This window comes from Pristiophorus japonicus, unplaced genomic scaffold (assembly GCF_044704955.1).
Source record: "Pristiophorus japonicus isolate sPriJap1 unplaced genomic scaffold, sPriJap1.hap1 HAP1_SCAFFOLD_1460, whole genome shotgun sequence".
NCBI lineage: Eukaryota > Metazoa > Chordata > Chondrichthyes > Pristiophoridae > Pristiophorus > Pristiophorus japonicus.
The window spans coordinates 31,888-59,407 of NW_027251134.1; the positions used below are offsets into that span (position 1 = coordinate 31,888).

The 27,520-nt window shown below is 54.3% G+C and overlaps 1 protein-coding gene across 1 annotated transcript in view; it reads right to left on the minus strand.

The window, feature by feature from the left end:
- The window catches only part of LOC139242733 (BAR/IMD domain-containing adapter protein 2-like), a 31,110-nt gene extending 4,564 nt beyond the window's left edge, over nucleotides 1-26,546 (minus strand). The window contains exons 1-7 of the mRNA XM_070870493.1: nucleotides 26,517-26,546; nucleotides 26,084-26,236; nucleotides 23,651-23,863; nucleotides 21,386-21,599; nucleotides 12,691-12,880; nucleotides 6,290-6,361; nucleotides 912-1,080 (exon numbers count right to left, since the gene is read on the minus strand). Coding sequence (XP_070726594.1) covers nucleotides 912-1,080; nucleotides 6,290-6,361; nucleotides 12,691-12,880; nucleotides 21,386-21,599; nucleotides 23,651-23,863; nucleotides 26,084-26,236; nucleotides 26,517-26,546 — 1,041 coding nt within the window. The remainder of the gene's footprint in view (nucleotides 1-911; nucleotides 1,081-6,289; nucleotides 6,362-12,690; nucleotides 12,881-21,385; nucleotides 21,600-23,650; nucleotides 23,864-26,083; nucleotides 26,237-26,516) is intronic.
- Between the last annotated feature and the right edge of the window lie 974 nt (nucleotides 26,547-27,520).

Consider the following 27,520-nt stretch of genomic DNA (forward strand, 5'->3'; position numbering starts at 1 on the left):
CTCCCTCGCCCCCCTCCCTATCTCTGTAACCTCCTCCAGCCCCTACAATTCTCATCCTCCTGTTCAAATCCCTCCCTCGCCCCCCCTCCCTATCTCTGTAACCTCCTCCAGCCCCTACAATTCTCATCCTCCTGTTCAAATCCCTCCCTCGCCCCCCTCCCTATCTCTGTAACCCCCTCCAGCCCTGACAATTCTCATCCTCCTCTTCAAATCCCTCCCTCGCCCCCTCCCTATCTCTGTAACCTCCTCCAGCCCCTACAATTCTAATCCTCCTCTTCAAATCCCTCCCTCGCCCCTCCTCCCTATCTCTGTAACCTCCTCCAGCCCCGACAATTCTCATCCTCCTGTTCAAATCCCTCCCTCGCCCCCCTCCCTATCTCTGTAACCTCCTCCAGCCCCTACAATTCTCATCCTCCTGTTCAAATCCCTCCCTCGCCCCCCCCTCCCTATCTCTGTAACCCCCTCCAGCCCCTACAATTCTCATCCTCCTGTTTCAATCCCTTCCTCGCCCCCCCTCCCTATCTCTGTAACCTCCTCCAGCCCCTACAATTCTCATCCTCCTGTTCAAATCCCTCCCTCGCCCCCCTCCCTATCTCTGTAACCCAGACTTCCCCCTTGCCTCCATCCACTGTCTGTCCCACCTGTGACAGAGACTGTAATTCCTGTGTTGTGAGGTTTAGTCAGCTGAGAACTCGTGTTCGAGAGGAAGCAAGTCTTCCTCGGCCAGACGACACGTTACTGGTTCATCCACCGGGCTCGCAAACAACTGCCCCATCATGGATCGCCCCCCGAGCCCCAACTGGCTGGGGTTTTATTCACTCTCGTGGACACCACACGACCGGCTAAACCGCTCCCAACTCAACGACTCCCGCAGCCCGTGAGCATCCTGACCGGGGATAGCCCCGACCTACCTGTGAGAGATCAGGGTTCATCATGCTATAGGGTCTTGGTCGTAGGTGGCTGGAGGAGAGCAGTGAGCTGTTCCCCTGTCTGGAGGAGGGCGTGAGCCCTGGTTCCGGGGACACAGTGACTTTATCCAACCGTCCAGTGCTGCTGCTGTTAAACTTACTGGCCTGTAAACTGAGAGGGGGGTGGGGGGGAGGGAGAGAAGTGGAGGGAGGGGGATAGGGAGGGAGAGAGAGGGGGAGGGAGAGAGAGGGAGGCCGGGGGAAGGAGAGAGAGTGGGAAGGAGAAAGAGGGGGAGGGAGAGCGAGGGGAAGGGATAGAGAGTGGGAAGGGAGAGAGAAGGAGGGAGGGGGATAGGGAGACAGGGGGAAAGGAGAGAGAGGGGGAGGGAGAGAGAGGGGGAGGGTGAGAGAGGGGGAGGGAGAGAGAGGGGGAGGGAGAGAGAAGGGGAGGGAGAGAGAGGGGGAGGGAGAGAGAGTGGGAAGGGAGAGAGGAGGAGGGAGGGGGATAGGGAGGGAGATAGGGGGGCAGGAGGAAAGGAGAGAGAGGTGGAGGGAGAGAGAGGGGGAGGGAGAGAGAAGGGGAGGGAGAGAGAAGGGGAGGGAGAGAGAGGGGGAGGGAGAGAGAGGGAGGCCGGGGGAAGGAGAGAGAGTGGGAAGGAGAAAGAGGGGGAGGGAGAGCGAGGGGAAGGGATAGAGAGTGGGAAGGGAGAGAGGAGGAGGGAGGGGGATAGGGAGGCAGGGGGAAAGGAGAGAGAGGGGGAGGGATAGAGAGGGGGAGCAGAGTGAGGGGGAGGGAGAGAGTGGGAAAGAGAGAGAGGGGGAGGGAGAGAGAAGGGGAGGGAGAGAGAAGGGGAGGAGAGCGAGGGGGAGGGATAGAGAGGGAGGCCGGGGGAAGGAGAGAGAGGGGGAGAGAGAGAGTGGGAAAGAGAGAGAGGGGGAGGGAGAGAGAAGGGGAGGGAGAGAGAGGGGAAGGGAGAGCGAGGGGGAGGGATAGAAAGGGAGGCCAGGGGAAGGAGAGAGACGGGGAGAGAGAGAGTGGGAAGGAGAGAGAGGGGGAGGGAGAGAGAGGGGGAGGGAGAACGAAGGGGAGGGAGAGAGAGGGGGGAATGTGGGACAGAGAGAGATTAGACTCAAATCAATCTTAAATAATATAAGGTTGCAAATAATTGGGATTGTGTACGCTGGGAGTGAATGGGAAGGGGTTTGGGTCCATTGGGATTGTGATTGGTGGGAGTGAATGGGAAGGGGTTTGTGTCCATTGGGATTGTGTACAGTGGGAGTGAATGGGAAGGGGTTTGGGTCCATTGGGATTGTGTACAGTGGGAGTGAATGGGAAGGGGTTTGGGTCCATTGGGATTGTGTACAGTGGGAGTGAATGGGAAGGGGTTTGGGTCCATTGGGATTGTGTACGGGGGGAGTGAATGGGAAGGGGTTTGGGTCCATTGGGATTGTGTACAGTGGGAGTGAATGGGAAGGGGTTTGGGTCCATTGGGATTGTGTACAGTGGGAGTGAATGGGAAGGGGTTTGGGTCCATTGGGATTGTGTACGGTGGGAGTGAATGGGAAGGGGTTTGGGTCCATTGGGATTGTGTACAGTGGGAGTGAATGGGAAGGGGTTTGGGTCCATTGGGATTGTGTACAGTGGGAGTGAATGGGAAGGGGTTTGTGTCCATTGGGATTGTGTACGGTGGGAGTGAATGGGAAGGGGTTTGGGTCCATTGGGATTGTGTATAGTGGGAGTGAATGGGAAGGGGTTTGGGTCCATTGGGATTGTGTACAGTGGGAGTGAATGGGAAGGGGTTTGGGTCCATTGGGATTGTGTATAGTGCGAGTGAATGGGAAGGGGTTTGGGTCCATTGGGATTGTGTACAGTGGGAGTGAATGGGAAGGGGTTTGGGTCCATTGGGATTGTGTACGGTGGGAGTGAATGGGAAGGGGTATGGGTCCATTGGGATTGTGTACAGTGGGAGTGAATGGGAAGGGGTTTGGGTCCATTGGGATTGTGTACGGTGGGAGTGAATGGGAAGGGGTTTGGGTCCATTGGGATTGTGTACGGTGGGAGTGAATGGGAAGGGGTTTGGGTCCATTGGGATTGTGTACAGTGAGAATGAATGGGAAGGGGTTTGGGTCCATTGGGATTGTGTACATTGGGAGTGAATGGGAAGGGGTTTGGGTCCATTGGGATTGTGTACAGTGGGAATGAATGGGAAGGGGTTTGGGTCCATTGGGATTGTGTACAGTGGGAGTGAATGGGAAGGGGTTTGAGTCCATTGGGATTGTGTACAGTGGGAGTGAATGGGAAGGGGTTTGGGTCCATTGGGATTGTGTACGGTGGGAGTGAATGGGAAGGGGTTTGGGTCCATTGGGATTGTGTACGGTGGGAGTGAATGGGAAGGGGTTTGGGTCCATTGGGATTGTGTACAGTGAGAATGAATGGGAAGGGGTTTGGGTCCATTGGGATTGTGTACAGTGGGAGTGAATGGGAAGGGGTTTGGGTCCATTGGGATTGTGTACAGTGGGAGTGAATGGGAAGGGGTTTGTGTCCATTGGGATTGTGTACGGTGGGAGTGAATGGGAAGGGGTTTGGGTCCATTGGGATTGTGTATAGTGGGAGTGAATGGGAAGGGGTTTGGGTCCATTGGGATTGTGTACAGTGGGAGTGAATGGGAAGGGGTTTGGGTCCATTGGGATTGTGTATAGTGCGAGTGAATGGGAAGGGGTTTGGGTCCATTGGGATTGTGTACAGTGGGAGTGAATGGGAAGGGGTTTGGGTCCATTGGGATTGTGTACGGTGGGAGTGAATGGGAAGGGGTATGGGTCCATTGGGATTGTGTACAGTGGGAGTGAATGGGAAGGGGTTTGGGTCCATTGGGATTGTGTACGGTGGGAGTGAATGGGAAGGGGTTTGGGTCCATTGGGATTGTGTACGGTGGGAGTGAATGGGAAGGGGTTTGGGTCCATTGGGATTGTGTACAGTGAGAATGAATGGGAAGGGGTTTGGGTCCATTGGGATTGTGTACAGTGGGAGTGAATGTGAAGGGGTTTGGGTCCATTGGGATTGTGTACAGTGGGAGTGAATGGGAAGGGGTTTGTGTCCATTGGGATTGTGTACGGTGGGAGTGAATGGGAAGGGGTTTGGGTCCATTGGGATTGTGTATAGTGCGAGTGAATGGGAAGGGGTTTGGGTCCATTGGGATTGTGTATGGTGGGAGTGAATGGGAAGGGGTTTGGGTCCATTGGGATTGTGTACGGTGGGAGTGAATGGGAAGGGGTTTGGGTCCATTGGGATTGTGTACGGTGGGAATGAATGGGAAGGGGTTTGGGTCCATTGGGATTGTGTACAGTGGGAGTGAATGGGAAGGGGTTTGAGTCCATTGGGATTGTGTACAGTGGGAGTGAATGGGAAGGGGTTTGGGTCCATTGGGATTGTGTACAGTGGGAGTGAATGGGAAGGGGTTTGGGTCCATTGGGATTGTGTACAGTGGGAGTGAATGGGAAGGGGTTTGGGTCCATTGGGATTGTGTACGGTGGGAGTGAATGGGAAGGGGTTTGGGTCCATTGGGATTGTGTACAGTGAGAATGAATGGGAAGGGGTTTGGGTCCATTGGGATTGTGTACAGTGGGAGTGAATGGGAAGGGGTTTGGGTCCATTGGGATTGTGTACAGTGGGAGTGAATGGGAAGGGGTTTGTGTCCATTGGGATTGTGTACACTGGGAGTGAATGGGAAGGGGTTTGGGTCCATTGGGATTGTGTACAGTGGGAGTGAATGGGAAGGGGTTTGTGTCCATTGGGATTGTGTACGGTGGGAGTGAATGGGAAGGGGTTTGGGTCCATTGGGATTGTGTACGGTGGGAGTGAATGGGAAGGGGTTTGGGTCCATTGGGATTGTGTACAGTGGGAGTGAATGGGAAGGGGTTTGTGTCCATTGGGATTGTGTACAGTGGGAGTGAATGGGAAGGGGTTTGGGTCCATTGGGATTGTGTACGGTGGGAGTGAATGGGAAGGGGTTTGGGTCCATTGGGATTGTGTACAGTGGGAGTGAATGGGAAGGGGTTTGGGTCCATTGGGATTGTGTACAGTGGGAGTGAATGGGAAGGGGTTTAGGTCCATTGGGATTGTGATCGGTGGGAGTGAATGGGAAGGGGTTTGTGTCCATTGGGATTGTGTACAGTGGGAGTGAATGGGAAGGGGTTTGGGTCCATTGGGATTGTGTACAGTGGGAGTGAATGGGAAGGGGTTTGTGTCCATTGGGATTGTGTACAGTGGGAGTGAATGGGAAGGGGTTTGGGTCCATTGGGATTGTGTACGGTGGGAGTGAATGGGAAGGGGTTTGGGTCCATTGGGATTGTGTACAGTGGGAGTGAATGGGAAGGGGTTTGGGTCCATTGGGATTGTGATCGGTGGGAGTGAATGGGAAGGGGTTTGGGTCCATTGGGATTGTGATCGGTGGGAGTGAATGGGAAGGGGTTTGTGTCCATTGGGATTGTGTACAGTGGGAGTGAATGGGAAGGGGTTTGGGTCCATTGGGATTGTGTACAGTGGGAGTGAATGGGAAGGGGTTTGGGTCCATTGGGATTGTGTACAGTGGGAGTTAAGGGGAAGGGGTTTGGGTCCATTGGGATTGTGTACAGTGGGAGTGAATGGGAAGGGTTTGGGTCCATTGGAATTGTGTACAGTGGGAGTGAATGGGAAGGGGTTTGGGTCCATTGGGATTGTGTACGGTGGGAGTGAATGGGAAGGGGTTTGGGTCCATTGGGATTGTGTATAGTGGGAGTGAATGGGAAGAGGTTTGTGTCCATTGGGATTGTGTACGGTGGGAGTGAATGGGAAGGGGTTTGGGTCCATTGGGATTGTGTATAGTGCGAGTGAATGGGAAGGGGTTTGGGTCCATTGGGATTGTGTACAGTGGGAGTGAATTTGAAGGGGTTTGGGTCCATTGGGATTGTGATCGGTGGGAGTGAATGGGAAGGGGTTTGGGTCCATTGGGATTGTGTACGGTGGGAGTGAATGGGAAGGGGTTTGTGTCCATTGGGATTGTGTACAGTGGGAGTGAATGGGAAGGGGTTTGTGTCCATTGGGATTGTGTACGGTGGGAGTGAATGGGAAGGGGTTTGTGTCCATTGGGATTGTGATCGGTGGGAGTGAATGGGAAGGGGTTTGTGTCCATTGGGATTGTGTACAGTGGGAGTGAATGGGAAGGGGTTTGGGTCCATTGGGATTGTGTACAGTGGGAGTGAATGGGAAGGGGTTTGTGTCCATTGGGATTGTTATCGGTGGGAGTTAATGGGGATGAAAGGGGTGGTTTATAAGAGGTCCCCAGATCTCTCACGCCTCTCCCATCCCCTCCTATGATACGCCCCGCTGTAATGTAATGACTTACTTGGACTCAGGTCGACCCACGCTTGACCCGTCCTGAAGCGGTCTGGTGTAGGAGAAAGGGAACCAGCCTTTCCTACGGCGAGAGAGGGAGAGAGAGAGAGAGAGAGAGAATGAGATAAAGGAAAGGTTCCATTTCTGAAGCATGTTGTCCCACCTCGAGAAGGTCGGAATCACAAGGACAACAATCCAGCAGCTTTTTTGACGTGCGCTCACTGTTGCATTGTGGGAAACACGGCGGCCAATTCACGCACAGCAAGCTCCCACACACAGCGATGTGATGATGACCCGGATTAATCTGTTTCAGTGATGTTGGTCGAGGGATAAATATTGGCCCCAGGACACCGGGGAGAACTCCCCCTGCTCTTCTTCCAAATAGTGGCCCCGGGATCTTTTACATCCACCCGAGAGGGCAGACGGGGCCTCGGTTTAACGTCTCATCCCTACAGCCAGCCCTGTCCCTGTGAGGACCACCCGCTAGTATCTAGTTTACCCACAGGAACAGGAGGAGGCCCATTCAGCTCCTCGAGCCTGTTACACAGGAACAGGAGGCCCATTCAGCCCCTCGAGTCTGTTACACAGGAACAGGAGGAGGCCCATTCAGCCCCTCGAGTGTGTTACACAGGAACAGGAGGAGGCCCATTCAGCCCCTCGAGCCTGTTACACAGGAACAGGAGGCCCATTCAGCCCCTCGAGCCTGTTACACAGGAACAGGAGGAGGCCCATTCAGCCCCTCGAGTCTGTTACACAGGAACAGGAGGCCCATTCAGTCCCTCGAGCCTGTTACACAGGAACAGGAGGCCCATTCAGCCCCTCGAGCCTGTTACACAGGAACAGGAGGCCCATTCAGTCCCTCGAGCCTGTTACACAGGAACAGGAGGAGGCCCATTCAGCCCCTCGAGTCTGTTACACAGGAACAGGAGGCCCATTCAGCCCCTCGAGCCTGTCACACAGGAACAGGAGGCCCATTCAGCCCCTCGAGCCTGTTACACAGGAACAGGAGGAGGCCCATTCAGCCCCTCGAGCCTGTTACACAGGAACAGGAGGAGGCCCATTCAGCCCCTCCAGTGTGTTACACAGGAACAGGAGGAGGCCCATTCAGCCCCTCGAGCCTGTTACACAGGAACAGGAGGCCCATTCAGCCCCTCGAGCCTGTTACACAGGAACAGGAGGCCCATTCAGGCCCTCGAGCCTGTTACACAGGAACAGGAGGCCCATTCAGTCCCTTGAGCCTGTTACACAGGAACAGGAGGCCCATTCAGTCCCTTGAGCCTGTTACACAGGAACAGGAGGCCCATTCAGCCCCTCGAGCCTGTTACACAGGAACAGGAGGAGGCCATTCAGCCCCTCGAGTCTGTTACACAGGAACAGGAGGCCCATTCAGTCCCTTGAGCCTGTTACACAGGAACAGGAGGCCCATTCAGCCCCTCGAGTCTGTTACACAGGAACAGGAGGCCCATTCAGTCCCTTGAGCCTGTTACACAGGAACAGGAGGCCCATTCAGCCCCTCGAGCCTGTTACACAGGAACAGGAGGCCCATTCAGTCCCTTGAGCCTGTTACACAGGAACAGGAGGCCCATTCAGCCCCTCGAGCCTGTTACACAGGAACAGGAGGCCCATTCAGTCCCTTGAGCCTGTTACACAGGAACAGGAGGCCCATTCAGCCCCTCGAGCCTGTTACACAGGAACAGGAGGCCCATTCAGTCCCTTGAGCCTGTTACACAGGAACAGGAGGAGGCCCATTCAGCCCCTCGAGCCTGTTACACAGGAACAGGAGGAGGCCCATTCAGCCCCTCGAGCCTGTTACACAGGAACAGGAGGCCCATTCAGCCCCTCGAGCCTGTTACACAGGAACAGGAGGAGGCCCATTCAGTCCCTCGAGCCTGTTACACGGGAACAGGAGGAGGCCCATTCAGCCCCTCGAGTCTGTTACACAGGAACAGGAGGAGGCCCATTCAGCCCCTCGAGCCTGTTATACAGGAACAGGAGGCCCATTCAGCCCCTCGAGTCTGTTACCCAGGAACAGGAGGAGGCCCATTCAGCCCCTCGAGCCTGTTATACAGGAACAGGAGGCCCATTCAGTCCCTTGAGCCTGTTACACAGGAACAGGAGGCCCATTCAGCCCCTCGAGCCTGTTACACAGGAACAGGAGGCCCATTCAGCCCCTCGAGCCTGTTACACAGGAACAGGAGGAGGCCATTCAGCCCCTCGAGTCTGTTACACAGGAACAGGAGGCCCATTCAGTCCCTTGAGCCTGTTACACAGGAACAGGAGGCCCATTCAGCCCCTCGAGTCTGTTACACAGGAACAGGAGGCCCATTCAGTCCCTTGAGCCTGTTACACAGGAACAGGAGGCCCATTCAGCCCCTCGAGCCTGTTACACAGGAACAGGAGGCCCATTCAGTCCCTTGAGCCTGTTACACAGGAACAGGAGGCCCATTCAGCCCCTCGAGCCTGTTACACAGGAACAGGAGGCCCATTCAGTCCCTTGAGCCTGTTACACAGGAACAGGAGGCCCATTCAGCCCCTCGAGCCTGTTACACAGGAACAGGAGGCCCATTCAGTCCCTCGAGCCTGTTACACAGGAACAGGAGGAGGCCCATTCAGCCCCTCGAGCCTGTTACACAGGAACAGGAGGAGGCCCATTCAGCCCCTCGAGCCTGTTACACAGGAACAGGAGGCCCATTCAGCCCCTCGAGCCTGTTACACAGGAACAGGAGGAGGCCCATTCAGTCCCTCGAGCCTGTTACACGGGAACAGGAGGAGGCCCATTCAGCCCCTCGAGTCTGTTACCCAGGAACAGGAGGAGGCCCATTCAGCCCCTCGAGCCTGTTATACAGGAACAGGAGGCCCATTCAGCCCCTCGAGTCTGTTACACAGGAACAGGAGGAGGCCCATTCAGCACCTCGAGCCTGTTACACAGGAACAGGAGGCCATTCAGCCCCTCGAGCCTGTTACACAGGAACAGGAGGCCCATTCAGCCCCTCGAGTCTGTTACCCAGGAACAGGAGGAGGCCCATTCAGCCCCTCGGGTCTGTTACACAGGAACAGGAGGAGGCCCATTCAGCCCCTCGAGCCTGTTATACAGGAACAGGAGGCCCATTCAGCCCCTCGAGCCTGTTACACAGGAACAGGAGGCCCATTCAGCCCCTCGAGCCTGTTACACAGGAACAGGAGGCCCATTCAGCCCCTCGAGCCTGTTACACAGGAACAGGAGGAGGCCCATTCAGTCCCTCGAGCCTGTTACACAGGAACAGGAGGCCCATTCAGCCCCTCGAGCCTCTTACACAGGAACAGGAGGAGGCCCATTCAGCCCCTCGAGCCTGTTACACAGGAACAGGAGGCCCATTCAGCCCCTCGAGTCTGTTACACAGGAACAGGAGGAGGCCCATTCAGCACCTCGAGCCTGTTACACAGGAACAGGAGGCCATTCAGCCCCTCGAGCCTGTTACACAGGAACAGGAGGCCCATTCAGCCCCTCGAGTCTGTTACCCAGGAACAGGAGGAGGCCCATTCAGCCCCTCGGGTCTGTTACACAGGAACAGGAGGAGGCCCATTCAGCCCCTCGAGCCTGTTACACAGGAACAGGAGGAGGCCCATTCAGCCCCTCGAGCCTGTTATACAGGAACAGGAGGCCCATTCAGCCCCTCGAGCCTGTTACACAGGAACAGGAGGCCCATTCAGCCCCTCGAGCCTGTTACACAGGAACAGGAGGCCCATTCAGCCCCTCGAGCCTCTTACACAGGAACAGGAGGAGGCCCATTCAGCCCCTCGAGCCTGTTACACAGGAACAGGAGGCCCATTCAGCCCCTCGAGCCCGTTCCGCCATTCAGTGAGATCACGGCTGACCTGTACCTTAACTCCATTTATACGCCTTGGTTCTGTAACCCTCAATACCCCTTTACCCGACACAAATCGATCGATCACAGTTTTAAAATTTCCAATTGACCTCCAGCCCCGACAATTCTCATCCTCCTGTTCAAATCTCTCCCTCGCCCCCCCCTCCCTATCTCTGTAACCTCCTCCAGCCCCTACAATTCTCATCCTCCTGTTCAAATCCCTCCCTCGCCCCCCCTCCCTATCTCTGTAACCTCCTCCAGCCCCTACAATTCTCATCCTCCTGTTCAAATCCCTCCCTCGCCCCCCTCCCTATCTCTGTAACCTCCTCCAGCCCCTACAATTCTCATCCTCCTGTTCAAATCCCTCCCTCGCCCCCCTCCCTATCTCTGTAAACCCCTCCAGCCCCTACAATTCTCATCCTCCTGTTCAAATCCCTCCCTCGCCCCCTCCCTATCTCTGTAACCTCCTCCAGCCCCTACAATTCTCATCCTCCTGTTCAAATCCCTCCCTCGCCCCCTCCCTATCTCTGTAACCTCCTCCAGCCCCGACAATTCTCATCCTCCTGTTCAAATCCCTCCCTCGCCCCCTCCCTATCTCTGTAACCTCCTCCAGCCCCGACAATTCTCATCCTCCTGTTCAAATCCCTCCCTCGCCCCCCCCTCCCTATCTCTGTAACCCCCCGAGATCTCTGCGCTCCTCCAATCCTGCCCCCTTGAGCATCCCCCGATCGCTCCACCATCGGTGGCCGTGCCTTCAGCTGCCTGGGGCCCCAAGCTCTGGAACTCCCTCCCTAAACCTCTCCGCCTCTCTCTCCTCCTTCAAGATGCTCCTTAAAACCCCCCTCTGTGACCCAGCTTGTGGTCGCCTGTCCCCAATATCTCCCGGTGTGTGGCTCGGGGTCAAGTTGTGTCTGATAATCGCTCCAGTGAAGCACCCTGGGAGGTTTCACAACGTTGAAGGTTGTGTGTTGGGTCCCCCCGGGGAGGACAGACGCACCAACGTTAGCGTCCTCGACCAGGCCCGACATCCCCAGCATCGAAGCACTGACCACACACTCGACCAGCTCCGCTGGGCAGGGCCACATTGTCCGCATGTCCCCCAGACACCAGACTCCCCAAAGCGAGCGCTCTACTCGGAACTCCTTCACGGGCAAGCGAGCCCCAAGGTGGGCAGAGGGAACGTTACAAGGGACACACACCCCTCCCCTGATAAAGTGCAACATCCCCCACCGACACCTGGGAGTCCCTGGCCCAAAGACCAGTCCGCCCTGAGTGGAGGAAGTGCATCCGGGAGGGCGCTGAGCACCTCGAGTCTCGTCGCCAATTGCGAGCACGCAGAAAGCAAGCGCAGGCAGCGGAAGGAGCGTGCGGCAAACCTGTCCCACCCTCCCCTTCCCTCAACGTCTATCTGCCCCACTCTCCCCTTCCCTCAACGTCTATCTGTCCCACCCTCCCCTTCCCTCAACGTCTATCTGTCCCACCCTCCCCTTCCCTCAACGTCTATCTGTCCCACCCTCCCCTTCCCTCAACGTCTATCTGTCCCACCCTCCCCTTCCCTCAACGTCTATCTGTCCCACCCTCCCCTTCCCTCAACGTCTATCTGTCCCACCCTCCCCTTCCCTCAACGTCTATCTGTCCCACCCTCCCCTTCCCTCAACGTCTATCTGTCCCACCCTGTGACAGGGTCTGTGGTTCCCGTATTGGACTGTTCAGTCACCCCGAGAACTCGTGTTAGCGTGGGAGCGAGTCTTCCTCGGTTCCGAGGGACTGACGATGATGATGATGATTCTGTGGTTGGCCATTCTGTGGTTGGCCATTCTGTGGTTGGCCATTCTGTGGTTGGCCATTTTGTGGTTGGCCATTCTGTGGTTGGCCATTTTGTGGTTGGCCATTCTGTGGTTGGCCGTTCTGTGGTTGGCCGTTCTGTGGTTGGCCATTCTGTGGTTGGCCATTCTGTGGTTGGCCATTTTGTGGTTGGCCATTCTGTGGTTGACCATTCTGTGGTTGGCCGTTCTGTGGTTGGCCATTTTGTGGTTGGCCATTCTGTGGTTGGCCATTTTGTGGTTGGCCATTTTGTGGTTGGCCGTTCTGTGGTTGGCCGTTTTGTGGTTGGCCATTCTGTGGTTGGCCATTTTGTGGTTGGCCATTCTGTGGTTGGCCATTTTGTGGTTGGCCATTCTGTGGTTGGCCGTTTTATGGTTGGCCGTTCTGTGGTTGGCCGTTTTGTGGTTGGCCATTCTGTGGTTGGCCGTTTTGTGGTTGGCCATTCTGTGGTTGGCCATTCTGTGGTTGGCCGTTTTGTGGTTGGCCTTTCTGTGGTTGGCCGTTCTGTGGTTGGCCATTCTGTGGTTGGCCGTTTTGTGGTTGGCCATTCTGTGGTTGGCCGTTCTGTGGTTGGCCATTCTGTGGTTGGGCGTTCTGTGGTTGGCCATTCTGTGGTTGGCCGTTCTGTGGTTGGCCGTTTTGTGGTTGGCCGTTCTGTGATTGGCCGTTCTGTGGTTGGCCGTTCTGTGGTTGGCCATTTTGTGGGCGGCCATTTTGCGGGCGGCCATTCTGGGACACTCACCTTCTGGTGACTTCGCTCTCCCCATAGTGCCAGCCATCTTTGGCCTCGGGAACCAGGAGGGCGATGACCTCGTCGGCCTCGAAGCTCAGGAGGGTCTCGTTGTCCCCGGCGGCGTGGGAGAAGGCAGCTCTGACCCGGGGTCGTTCCGCGCGGATGCTGGGCGGCGGCCGAGGCAGTGTCCGGTGCTCCCCTGGAGAAACCGCACAGAGTTCATCGTCTCACGCAATCACAGACATTCACCGGAGCCCATCCCGGCCCATCGTGTCCGCCCGCGCCGGCCGACCGAGAGCCATCCCGGCCTAATCCCACTTTCCCCGCTCTCGCTCCCTCGCCCTGTAGCATACGGCACTTCAAGGTGCACTGCCTGCTGTGGTGAGGGTTTCTGCCTCGAACGCCCTTTCAGGCCGTGAGTTCCGTCCCAGACCCTGAGACCCTGCCCCAGACCCCCACCCCCTCTGTGTGAAGACATTTCCCCCTCTAAACCCCCCCCCAATTACTGTCAATCCATGCCCCCTGGTTGTTGACCCCTCTGCCAAGGGAAACAGGTCCGTCCTATCCACTCTATCCAGGCCCCTCATCATTTTATACACCTCAATCAGGTCTCCCCTCAGCCTCCTCTGTTCCAAAGAAATCAACCCCAGCCTATCCAATCTTTCCTCATCGGTAAAATTCTCCAGTCCCGGCAACATCCTGGTAAATCTCCTCTGTACCCTCTCCAGTGCAACATCCTGGTAAATCTCCTCTGTACCCTCTCCAGTGCAACATCCTGGTAAATCTCCTCTGTACCCTCTCCAGTGTAACATCCTGGTAAATCTCCTCTGTACCCTCTCCAGTGCAACATCCTGGTAAATCTCCTCTGTACCCTCTCCAGTGTAACATCCTGGTAAATCTCCTCTGTACCCTCTCCAGTGCAACATCCTGGTAAAAATCTCCTCTGTACCCTCTCCAGTGTAACATCCTGGTAAATCTCCTCTGTACCCTCTCCAGTGCAACATCCTGGTAAATCTCCTCTGTACCCCCTCTAGTGCAACATCCTGGTAAATCTCCTCTGTACCCTCTCCAGTGCAACATCCTGGTAAATCTCCTCTGTACCCCCTCCAGTGCAACATCCCGGTAAATCTCCTCTGCACCCTCTCTAGTGCAACATCCTGGTAAATCTCCTCTGCACCCTCTCCAGTGTAACATCCTGGTAAATCTCCTCTGCACCCTCTCTAGTGTAACATCCTGGTAAATCTCCTCTGTACCCTCTCTAGTGCAACATCCTGGTAAATCTCCTCTGTACCCTCTCTAGTGCAACATTCTGGTAAATCTCCTCTGTACCCTCTCTAGTGCAACATCCTGGTAAATCTCCTCTGTACCCTCTCCAGTGCAACATCCTGGTAAATCTCCTCTGCACCCTCTCCAGTGCAACATCCTGGTAAATCTCCTCTGTACCCTCTCCAGTGTAACATCCTGGTAAATCTCCTCTGTACCCTCTCCAGTGCAACATCCTGGTAAATCTCCTCTGTACCCTCTCTAGTGCAACATTCTGGTAAATCTCCTCTGTACCCTCTCCAGTGCAACATCCTGGTAAATCTCCTCTGCACCCTCTCCAGTGCAACATCCTGGTAAATCTCCTCTGTACCCTCTCCAGTGTAACATCCTGGTAAATCTCCTCTGTACCCTCTCCAGTGCAACATCCTGGTAAATCTCCTCTGTACCCTCTCCAGTGCAACATCCTGGTAAATCTCCTCTGTACCCTCTCCAGTGCAACATCCTGGTAAATCTCCTCTGTACCCTCTCGAGTGCAACATCCTGGTAAATCTCCTCTGTACTCTCTCCAGTGCAACATCCTGGTAAATCTCCTCTGTACCCTCTCCAGTGTAACATCCTGGTAAATCTCCTCTGTACCCTCTCCAGTGCAACATCCTGGTAAATCTCCTCTGTACTCTCTCCAGTGCAACATCCTGGTAAATCTCCTCTGTACCCTCTCCAGTGTAACATCCTGGTAAATCTCCACTGTACCCTCTCCAGTGCAATATCCTGGTAAATCTCCTGTGTACCCTCTCCAGTGCAACATCCTGGTAAATCTCCTCTGTACCCTCTCGAGTGTAACATCCTGGTAAATCTCCTCTGTACCCTCTCCAGTGCAACATCTTGGTAAATCTCCTCTGTACCCTCTCTAGTGTAACATCCTGGTAAATCTCCTCTGTCCCCTCTCCAGTGCAACATCCTGGTAAATCTCCCCTGTACCCTCTCCAGTGCAACATCCTGGTAAATCTCCTCTGTACCCTCTCCAGTGCAACATCCTGGTAAATCTCCTCTGTACCCTCTCCAGTGTAACATCCTGGTAAATCTCCTCTGTACCCTCTCCAGTGCAATATCCTGGTAAATCTCCTCTGTACCCTCTCCAGTGCAATATCCTGGTAAATCTCCTCTGTACCCTCTCCAGTGCAACATCCTGGTAAATCTCCTCTGTACTCTCTCAAATGCAACATCCTGGTAAATCTCCTCTGTATCCTCTCCAGTGCAACATCCTGGTAAATCTCCTCTGTACCCTCTCCAGTGCAACATCCTGGTAAATCTCCTCTGTACCCTCTCTAGTGCGACATCCTGGTAAATCTCCTCTGTACCCTCTCCAGTGCAACATCCTGGTAAATCTCCTCTGTACCCTCTCCAGTGCAACATCCTGGTAAATCTCCTCTGTACCCTCTCCAGTACAACATCCTGGTAAATCTCCTCTGTACCCTCTCCAGTGTAACATCCTGGTAAATCTCCTCTGCACCCTCTCCAGTGCAACATCCTGGTAAATCTCCTCTGTACCCTCTCGAGTGCAACATCCTGGTAAATCTCCTCTGTACCCTCTCTAGTGCAACATCCTGGTAAATCTCCTCTGTACCCTCTCCAGTGCAACATCCTGGTAAATCTCCCTGTACCCTCTCTAGTGCAACATCCTGGTAAATCTCCTCTGTACCCTCTCCAGTGCAACATCCTGGTAAATCTCCTCTGTACCCTCTCCAGTGTAACATCCTGGTAAATCTCCTCTGTACCCTCTCCAGTGCAATATCCTGGTAAATCTCCTGTGTACCCTCTCCAGTGCAACATCCTGGTAAATCTCCTCTGTACCCTCTCGAGTGTAACATCCTGGTAAATCTCCTCTGTACCCTCTCTAGTGTAACATCCTGGTAAATCTCCTCTGTACCCTCTCTAGTGCAACATCCTGGTAAATCTCCTCTGTACCCTCTCTAGTGCAACATCCTGGTAAATCTCCTCTGTACTCTCTCCAGTGCAACATCCTGGTAAATCTCCTCTGTACTCTCTCCAGTGCAACATCCTGGTAAATCTCCTCTGCACCCTCTCCAGTGCAACATCCTGGTAAATCTCCTGTGTACCCTCTCCAGTGCAACATCCTGGTAAATCTCCTCTGTACCCTCTCCAGTGTAACATCCTGGTAAATCTCCTGTGTACCCTCTCCAGTGCAACATCTTGGTAAATCTCCTCTGTACCCTCTCTCGTGTAACATCCTGGTAAATCTCCTCTGTCCCCTCTCCAGTGCAACATCCTGGTAAATCTCCCCTGTACCCTCTCCAGTGCAATATCCTGGTAAATCTCCTGTGTACCCTCTCCAGTGCAACATCCTGGTAAATCTCCTCTGTACCCTCTCCAGTGTAACATCCTGGTAAATCTCCTCTGCACCCTCTCCAGTGCAACATCCTGGTAAATCTCCTCTATACCCTCTCCAGTGCAACATCCTGGTAAATCTCCTCTGTGCTCTCTACAGTGCAACATCCTGGTAAATCTCCTCTGTACCCTCTCCAGTGTAACATCCTGGTAAATCTCCTCTGTACCCTCTCCAGTGCAACATCCTGGTAAATCTCCTCTGTACCCTCTCTAGTGCAACATCCTGGTAAATCTCCACTGCACCCTCTCTAGTGCAACATCCTGGTAAATCTCCTCTGTACCCTCTCCAGTGCAACATCCTGGTAAATCTCCTCTGTACCCTCTCTAGTGCAACATCCTGGTAAATCTCCACTGCACCCTCTCTAGTGCAACATCCTGGTAAATCTCCTCTGTACCCTCTCCAGTGCAACATCCTGGTAAATCTCCTCTGTACCCCCTCCAGTGCAACATCCTAGTAAATCTCCTCTGTACCCTCTCCAGTGCAACATCCTGGTAAATCTCCTCTGTACCCTCTCCAGTGCAACATCCTGGTAAATCTCCTCTGTACCCTCTCCAGTGCAACATCCTGGTAAATCTCCTCTGCACCCTCTCCAGTGCAACATCCTGGTAAATCTGCTCTGTACCCGCTCGAGTGCAACATCCTGGTAAATCTCCTCTGTACCCTCTCCAGTGCAACATCCTGGTAAATCTCCTCTGTACCCTCTTTAGTGCAACATCCTGGTAAATCTCCTCTGTACTCTCTCCAGTGCAACATCCTGGTAAATCTCCTCTGTACCCTCTCCAGTGTAACATCCTGGTAAATCTCCTCTGTACCCTCTCCAGTGCAACATCCTGGTAAATCTCCTCTGTACTCTCTCCAGTGCAACATCCTGGTAAATCTCCTCTGTACCCTCTCCAGTGTAACATCCTGGTAAATCTCCACTGTACCCTCTCCAGTGCAATATCCTGGTAAATCTCCTGTGTACCCTCTCCAGTGCAACATCCTGGTAAATCTCCTCTGTACCCTCTCGAGTGTAACATCCTGGTAAATCTCCTCTGTACCCTCTCCAGTGCAACATCTTGGTAAATCTCCTCTGTACCCTCTCTAGTGTAACATCCTGGTAAATCTCCTCTGTCCCCTCTCCAGTGCAACATCCTGGTAAATCTCCCCTGTACCCTCTCCAGTGCAACATCCTGGTAAATCTCCTCTGTACCCTCTCCAGTGCAACATCCTGGTAAATCTCCTCTGTACCCTCTCCAGTGTAACATCCTGGTAAATCTCCTCTGTACCCTCTCCAGTGCAATATCCTGGTAAATCTCCTCTGTACCCTCTCCAGTGCAATATCCTGGTAAATCTCCTCTGTACCCTCTCCAGTGCAACATCCTGGTAAATCTCCTCTGTACTCTCTCAAATGCAACATCCTGGTAAATCTCCTCTGTACCCTCTCCAGTGCAACATCCTGGTAAATCTCCTCTGTACCCTCTCCAGTGCAACATCCTGGTAAATCTCCTCTGTACCCTCTCTAGTGCAACATCCTGGTAAATCTCCTCTGTACCCTCTCCAGTGCAACATCCTGGTAAATCTCCTCTGTACCCTCTCCAGTGCAACATCCTGGTAAATCTCCTCTGTACCCTCTCCAGTACAACATCCTGGTAAATCTCCTCTGTACCCTCTCCAGTGTAACATCCTGGTAAATCTCCTCTGCACCCTCTCCAGTGCAACATCCTGGTAAATCTCCTCTGTACCCTCTCGAGTGCAACATCCTGGTAAATCTCCTCTGTACCCTCTCTAGTGCAACATCCTGGTAAATCTCCTCTGTACCCTCTCCAGTGCAACATCCTGGTAAATCTCCCTGTACCCTCTCTAGTGCAACATCCTGGTAAATCTCCTCTGTACCCTCTCCAGTGCAACATCCTGGTAAATCTCCTCTGTAACCTCTCCAGTGCAACATCCTGGTAAATCTCCTCTGTACCTTCTCCAGTGCAACATCCTGGTAAATCTCCTCTGTACCCTCTCCAGTGCAACATCCTGGTAAATCTCCTCTGTACCCTCTCCAGTGTAACATCCTGGTAAATCTCCTCTGTACCCTCTCCAGTGCAACATCCTGGTAAATCTCCTCTGTACCCTCTCCAGTGCAACATCCTGGTAAATCTCCTCTGTACCCTCTCTAGTGCAACATCCTGGTAAATCTCCTCTGTACCCTCTCCAGTGCAACATCCTGGTAAATCTCCTCTGTACCCTCTCCAGTGCAACATCCTGGTAAATCTCCTCTGTACCCTCTCCAGTGCAACATCCTGGTAAATCTCCTCTGTACCCTCTCCAGTGCAACATCCTGGTAAATCTCCTCTGTACTCTCTCTAGTGCAACATCCTGGTAAATCTCCACTGCACCCTCTCTAGTGCAACATCCTGGTAAATCTCCTCTGTACCCTCTCCAGTGCAACATCCTGGTAAATCTCCTCTGTACCCTCTCCAGTGCAACATCCTGGTAAATCTCCTCTGCACCCTCTCCAGTGCAACATCCTGGTAAATCTCCTCTGTACCCTCTCCAGTGTAACATCCTGGTAAATCTCCTCTGTACCCGCTCCAGTGCAACATCCTGGTAAATCTCCTCTGTACCCTCTCCAGTGCAACATCCTGGTAAATCTCCTCTGTACCCTCTCGAGTGCAACATCCTGGTAAATCTCCTCTGTACCCTCTCCAGTGCAGCATCCTGGTAAATCTCCTCTGTACCCTCTCCAGTGCAACATCCTGGTAAATCTCCTCTGTACCCTCTCTAGTGCAACATCCTGGTAAATCTCCTCTGTACCTTCTCCAGTGCAACATCCTGGTAAATCTCTCTGTACCCTCTCCAGTGTAACATCCTGGTAAATCTCCTCTGTACCCTCTCGAGTGCAACATCCTGGTAAATCTCCTCTGTACCCTCTCCAGTGCAACATCCTGGTAAATCTCCTCTGTACCCTCTCCAGTGTAACATCCTGGTAAATCTCCTCTGTACCCTCTCCAGTGCAACATCCCGGTAAATCTCCTCTGTACCCTCTCCAGTGCAACATCCTGGTAAATCTCCTCTGTACCCTCTCTAGTGCGACATCCTGGTAAATCTCCTCTGTACCCTCTCCAGTGCAACATCCTGGTAAATCTCCTCTGTACCCTCTCCAGTGCAACATCCTGGTAAATCTCCTCTGTACCCTCTCTAGTGCAACATCCTGGTAAATCTCCTCTGTACCCTCTCCAGTGCAACATCCTGGTAAATCTCCTCTGTACCCTCTCTAGTGCAACATCCTGGTAAATCTCCTCTGTACCCTCTCTAGTGCAACATCCTGGTAAATCTCTCAGAGGGTTGTAAATCTGTGGAACTCGCTGCCTCAGAGAGCTGTGGAAGCCGGGACATTGAATATATTTAAGACAGAGATAGACAGTTTGTTAACCGATAAGGGGGCGGGCAGGGAAGTGGAGCTGGGTCCATGATCGGATCAGGCCACGATTGTATTAAATGGCGGAGCAAGGCTCGAGGGGCCGAATGGCCCACTCCTGCTCCTGTTTCTGATGTTCTTATCTACCCTGTCAAGCCCTGTAAGGATTGTATGTGTTTCTATGAGATCCCCCTCTCATTCTTCTAAACTCCAGTGAATATAAGCCCAGTCGATCCAGTCTTTCTTCATATGTCAGTCCCGCCATCCCGGGAATCAGTCTGGTGAACCTTCGCTGCACTCCCTCAATAGCAAGAATGTCCTTCCTCAGATTAGGAGACCAAAACTGAACACAATATTCCAGGTGTGGCCTCACCAAGGCCCTGTACAACTGCAGTAAGACCTCCCTGCTCCTATACTCAAATCCTCTCGCTATGAAGGCCAACATGCCATTTGCCTTCTTCACCGCCTGCTGTACCTGCATGGCCAACTTTCAATGACTGATGTCCCATGACACCCAGGTCTCGTTGCACCTCCCCTTTTCCTAATCTGTCACCATTCAGATAATATTCTGCCTTCCTGTTTTTGCCCCCAAAGTGGATAACCTCACATTTATCCACATTATACTGCATCTGCCATGCATTTGCCCCACTCACCTAACCTGTCCAAGTCACCCTGCAGCCTCTTAGCATCCTCCTCACAGCTCACACCGCCACCCAGCTTAGTGTCATCTGCAAACTTGGAGATATTACACTCAATTCCTTCGTCAACATGAGGGTCACAGTCTCAGGATCAGGCCATTTAGGACGGAGTTGAGGAGGAATCTCTTCACTCAGAGGGGGGGTGAATCTCTGGAATTCTCTGTCCCAGAGGGCTGTGGAGATTTAGTCGTTGAGTATAGTCAAGGCCGAGGGCGATAGAGTGTTGTATGCTCAGGGAATTTAGGGACCGTCCGGGGAAGTGCGGGCAATTACATAAGAACATCAGAAACAGGATCAGGAGTGGGCCATTCGGCCCCTCGAGCCCTACTCTGCCATTTAATACCACCGTGGCCTGATCCGATCATGGACCCAGCTCCACTTCCCTGCCCGCCCCCTTATCGGTTAAGGAACTGTCTATCTCTGTCTTAAATATATTCAATGTCCCGGCTTCCACAGCTCTCTGAGGCAGCGAGTTCCACAGATTTACAACCCTCTGAGAGAAGAAATTCCTCCTCATCTCAGTTTTAAATGGGCGGCCCCTTATTCTAAGACCATGCCCCCTAGTTCCAGTCTCCCCCATCAGTGGGAACATCCTCTCTGCATCCACCTTGTCGAGCTCCCCCCTCATAATCTGATACGTTTCCATAAGATCACCTCTCATTCTTCTGAACTCCAATGAGTAGAGGCCCCCAACCTCCTCAACCTTTCCTCATAAGTCAACCCCCTCATCCCCGGAATCAACCGAGTGAACCTTCTCTGAACTCCAATGAGTAGAGGCCCCAACCTGCTCAGTAGTCGAGGTCAACGATCAGGCCATGATGGTATTAAATGGCGGAGCAGGGCGCGAGGGGCCGAATGGCCCACTCCTGCTCCGGTTTCTGATGTTCTTGTAGGGCCCAAATCCTGGCTTCCATTTCTAGTCTCCCGCCCAATGTCTGCACTCACCAGAAACTGGGGGCCGATGAATTTCAGTGGATTTCTTGCGGCTGGGGAGGGTATTGGAGGAGACTTCAATCGCTTTCGGTGGTGGAGGCAGAACAGGGCTGAGATCACAGGCTGGGGCGGGTTCCTCGGTCACTCGCAATGAGACCACTTCCATCGGAGAAGCTTTATCGGCTTCACCATTGGGCACAGGACGAGGTCCAGGCAAACTGGATCGCTGGGCAAAGGGAACGGAGATTGTTATTCAGTTCGTCCCGAACCGAGAGGCTCCCGTCTCCCTCAGTAACCCACTGACCCTCACCCACAGGGACCGAGAGGCTCCCGTCTCCCTCAGTAACCCACTGACCCTCACCCACAGGGACCGAGAGGCTCCCGTCTCCCTCAGTAACCCACTGACCCTCACCCACAGGGACCGAGAGGCTCCCGTCTCCCTCAGTAACCCACTGACCCTCACCCACAGGGACCGAGAGGCTCCCGTCTCCCTCAGTAACCCACTGACCCTCACCCACAGGGACCGAGAGGCTCCCGTCTCCCTCAGTAACCCACTGACCCTCACCCACAGGGACCGAGAGGCTCCCGTCTCCCTCAGTAACCCACTGACCCTCACCCACAGGGACCGAGAGGCTCCCGTCTCCCTCAGTAACCCACTGACCCTCACCCACAGGGACCGAGAGGCTCCCGTCTCCCTCAGTAACCCACTGACCCTCACCCACAGGGACCGAGAGGCTCCCGTCTCCCTCAGTAACCCACTGACCCTCACCCACAGGGACCGAGAGGCTCCCGTCTCCCTCAGTAACCCACTGACCCTCACCCACAGGGACCGAGAGGCTCCCGTCTCCCTCAGTAACCCACTGACCCTCACCCACAGGGACCGAGAGGCTCCCGTCTCCCTCAGTAACCCCCTGACCCTCACCCACAGGGACCGAGAGGCTCCCGTCTCCCTCAGTAACCCACTGACACTCACCCACAGGGACCGAGAGGCTCCCGTCTCCCTCAGTAACCCACTGACCCTCACCCACAGGGACCGAGAGGCTCCCGTCTCCCTCAGTAACCCCCTGACCCTCACCCACAGGGACCGAGAGGCTCCCGTCTCCCTCAGTAACCCACTGACCATCACCCACAGGGACCGAGAGGCTCCCGTCTCCCTCAGTAACCCACTGACCCTCACCCACAGGGACCGAGAGGCTCCCGTCTCCCTCAGTAACCCACTGACACTCACCCACAGGGACCGAGAGGCTCCCGTCTCCCTCAGTAACACACTGACCCTCACCCACAGGGACCGAGAGGCTCCCGTCTCCCTCAGTAACCCACTGACCCTCACCCACAGGGACCGAGAGGCTCCCGTCTTCCTCAGTAACCCACTGACCCTCACCCACAGGGACCGAGAGGCTCCCGTCTCCCTCAGTAACCCACTGACCCTCACCCACAGGGACCGAGAGGCTCCCATCTCCCTCAGTAACCCACTGACCCTCACCCACAGGGACCGAGAGGCTCCCGTCTCCCTCAGTAACCCACTGACCATCACCCACAGGGACCGAGAGGCTCCCGTCTCCCTCAGTAACCCACTGACCCTCACCCACAGGGACTGAGAGGCTCCCGTCTCCCTCAGTAACCCACTGACCATCACCCACAGGGACCGAGAGACTCCTGTCTCCCTCAGTAACCCACTGACCCTCACCCACAGGGACCGAGAGGCTCCCGTCTCCCTCAGTAACCCACTGACCTTCACCCACAGGGACCGAGAGGCTCCCGTCTCCCTCAGTAACCCACTGACCCTCACCCACAGGGACCGAGAGGCTCCCGTCTCCCTCAGTAACCCACTGACCCTCACCCACAGGGACCGAGAGGCTCCCGTCTCCCTCAGTAACCCACTGACCTTCACCCACAGTGACCGAGTGATCAGGAGCAGGAACCCTGGCTGATTTCCTCTCTCTCTAACCCAGGGGTCACTGGGCAGTGATCAGGAGCAGGAACCCTGGCTGATTTCCCCTCTCTCTAACCCAGGGGTCACTGGGCAGTGATCAGGAGCAGGAACCCTGGCTGATTTCCCCTCTCTCTAACCCAGGGGTCACTGGGCAGTGATCAGGAGCAGGAACCCTGGCTGATTTCCCCTCTCTCTAACCCAGGGGTCACTGGGCAGTGATCAGGAGCAGGAACCCTGGCTGATTTCCCTCTCTCTAACCCAGGGGTCACTGGGCGGGGATCAGGAGCAGGAACCCGAGTTGATGCAGACCAGAGGGTGGGTGCGAATGAGATGGGAACACTCACGTGACTCAAGGACAGACCGTTCCCGTCCATCGGTGGGTCCTGATCGGGAGTGGACCCCAGGGTTTTGACAGCTGGGCTGGTCGGGACGATCAGGGGCCCTGTGCTATTCGTAGCCGTCTGTTTCACCAGCGTCATCGCCCGCTCTGGGATACGTCCAGGATCCACGCAGGAATTCTGCCAGGCTACCAGTTTGTGACTGAGCAGGTCCTTCACCTGTTGGGGCGGAAGTCGAGAAGGAAAAGTCACACAGAGTAAGGCTCCCTCTACACTGTCCCATCAAACACTCCCGGGGCAGGTACAGGGGGTTAGATACAGAGTAAAGCTCCCTCTACACTGTCCCATCAAACACTCCCAGGGCAGGTACAGGGGGTTAGATACAGAGTAAAGCTCCCACTACACTGTCCCATCAAACACTCCCAGGGCAGGTACAGGGGGTTAGATACAGAGTAAAGCTCCCACTACACTGTCCCATCAAACACTCCCAGGGCAGGTACAGGGGGTTAGATACAGAGTAAAGCTCCCACTACACTGTCCCATCAAACACTCCCAGGGCAGGTACAGGGGGTTAGATACAGAGTAAAGCTCCCTCTACACTGTCCCATCAAACACTCCCAGGGCAGGTACAGGGGGTTAGATACAGAGTAAAGCTCCCTCTACACTGTCCCCATCAAACACTCCCAGGGCAGGTACAGGGGGTTAGATACAGAGTAAAGCTCCCTCTACACTGCCCCATCAAACACTCCCAGGGCAGGTACAGCGTGTTAGATACAGAGTAAAGCTCCCTCTACACTGTCCCATCAAACACTCCCAGGGCAGGTACAGCACGGGGTTAGATACAGAGTAAAGCTCCCTCTACACTGTCCTATCAAACACTCCCAGGGAAGGTACAGAGGGTTAGATACAGAGTAAAGCTCCCTCTACACTGTCCCATCAAACACTCCCAGGGCAGGTACAGCACGGGTTAGATACAGAGTAAAGCTCCCTCTACACTGTCCCATCAAACACTCCCAGGGCAGGTACAGGGGGTTAGATACAGAGTAAAGCTCCCTCTACACTGTCCCATCAAACACTCCCAGGGCAGGTACAGGGGGTTAGATACAGAGTAAAGCTCCCTCTACACTGTCCCATCAAACACTCCCAGGGCAGGTACAGGGGGTTAGATACAGAGTAAAGCTCCCTCTACACTGTCCCATCAAACACTCCCAGGGCAGGTACAGGGGGTTAGATACAGAGTAAAGCTCCCTCCACACTGTCCCATCAAACACTCCCAGGGCAGGTACAGGGGGTTAGATACAGAGTAAAGCTCCCTCTACACTGTCCCATCAAACACTCCCAGGGCAGGTACAGGGGGTTAGATACAGAGTAAAGCTCCCTCTACACTGTCCCATCAAACACTCCCAGGGCAGGTACAGGGGGTTAGATACAGAGTAAAGCTCCCTCTACACTGTCCCCATCAAACACTCCCAGGGCAGGTACAGAGGGTTAGATACAGAGTAAAGCTCCCTCTACACTGTCCCATCAAACACTCCCAGGGCAGGTACAGGGGGTTAGATACAGAGTAAAGCTCCCTCTACACTGTCCCATCAAACACTCCCAGGGCAGGTACAGGGGGTTAGATACAGAGTAAAGCTCCCTCTACACTGTCCCATCAAACACTCCCAGGGCAGGTACAGGGGGTTAGATACAGAGTAAAGCTCCCTCAACACTGTCCCCATCAAACACTCCCAGGGCAGGTACAGGGGGTTAGATACAGAGTAAAGCTCCCTCTACACTGTCCCATCAAACACTCCAAGGGCAGGTACAGGGGGTTAGATACAGAGTAAAGCTCCCTCTACACTGTCCCATCAAACACTCCCAGGGCAGGTACAGCACGGGGTTAGATACAGAGTAAAGCTCCCTCTACACTGTCCCATCAAACACTCCCAGGGCAGGTACAGGGGGTTAGATACAGAGTAAAGCTCCCTCTACACTGTCCCATCAAACACTCCCAGGGCAGGTACAGGGGGTTAGATACAGAGTAAAGCTCCCTCTACACTGTCCCATCAAACACTCCCAGGGCAGGTACAGGGGGTTAGATACAGAGTAAAGCTCCCTCTACACTGTCCCATCAAACACTCCCAGGGCAGGTACAGGGGGTTAGATACAGAGTAAAGCTCCTTCTACACTGTCCCATCAAACACTCCCAGGGCAGGTACAGGGGGTTAGATACAGAGTAAAGCTCCCTCTACACTGTCCCATCAAACACTCCCAGGGCAGGTACAGGGGGTTAGATACAGAGTAAAGCTCCCTCTACACTGTCCCATCAAACACTCCCAGGGCAGGTACAGGGGGTTAGATACAGAGTAAAGCTCCCTCTACACTGGTCCCACCAGACACTCCCGGGGCGGGTACGTTGAGGGAGTGAGAGGCCGGGTGTGAGTGACGGATACTTGCCTTGACGTGGTAGAGACTGAACTGTTTGGAGACGGCACACTGTCGGTCAACGAGGTAACAATATCGGCGTCTCTCCTCCACCAGGGCAGTTCTGTAACCCTTGGCCACCAGAAGGTCCATCTCACACTGCTGCTGGCTGATCAGCTCCACAAACTGCACCGAGAGCGAGAGAAGGGTTAGCGGGAGAGATGGTCACACGTGCGTGCTGTGTCAGTTATATAGCTGTCGTCGTACAGTGTCCGTGCTGTGTTGGCCACTTTGATTCAAGCGCATCCTTCATTTGGGCACTTTACACCCTCCTGCTCTCGACATGGCTTCAACAATTTCAGTCCGTAATCTCGACCCACCTTTACCTCCCTTCCCCCTTCCCCTCGAGATTATGTTTTTCTTCTCTCGTTGTCTCCCTTGGCAGCTGGGCATTATCCAGACTAACCTCGAACATTACCATCTCAATTCGGCCCATCATCACGTTCGCCTCTCGAATCTCTCCTGCCGTCCACCTGAGCAACGACCTTCCCGTGTGTCTCTCTAATCTCTCCTGACGTCCACCTGGCCAACAACCTTCCCGTGTGTCTCTCTAACCTCTCCTGCCATCCATCCAATCACCAACCTTCCCGTGTATCTCTCTAATCTCTCCTGCCGTCCACCTGACCAACGACCTTCCCTTGTGTCTCTCTAATCTCTCCTGCTGTCCATCCAATCACCAACCTTCCCGTGTGTCTCTCTAATCTCTCCTGCCGTCCACCTGACCAACGACCTTCCCGTGTGTCTCTCTAATCTCTCCTGCTGTCCATCCAATCACTGACCTTCCCGTGTGTCTCTCTAATCTCTCCTGCCGTCCACCTGAGCAACGACTTTCCCGTGTGTCTCTCTAATCTCTCCTGCTGTCCATCCAATCACCGACTTTCCCGTGTATCTCTCTAATCTCTCCTGCCGTCCACCTGAGCAACGACCTTCCCGTGTGTCTCTCTAATCTCTCCTGCTGTCCACCTGACCAACGACCTTCCCGTGTGTCTCTCTAATCTCTCCTGCTGTCCATCCAATCACCGACCTTCCATTGTGTCTCTCTAATCTCTCCTGCTGTCCATCCAATCACTGACCTTCCCGTGTGGCTCTCTAATCTCTCCTGCTGTCCATCCAATCACCGACCTTCCATTGTGTCTCTCTAATCTCTCCTGCTGTCCATCCAATCACCGACCTTCCCGTGTATCTCTCTAATCTCTCCTGCCATCCACCTGAGCAACGACCTTCCCGTGTGTCACTCTAATCTCTCCTGCCGTCCACCTGACCAACGACCTTCCCGTGTGTCTCTCTAATCTCTCCTGCTGTCCATCCAATCACCGACCTTCCATTGTGTCTCTCTAATCTCTCCTGCTGTCCATCCAATCACCAACCTTCCCGTGTATCTCTCTAATCTCTCCTGCCGTCCACCTGACC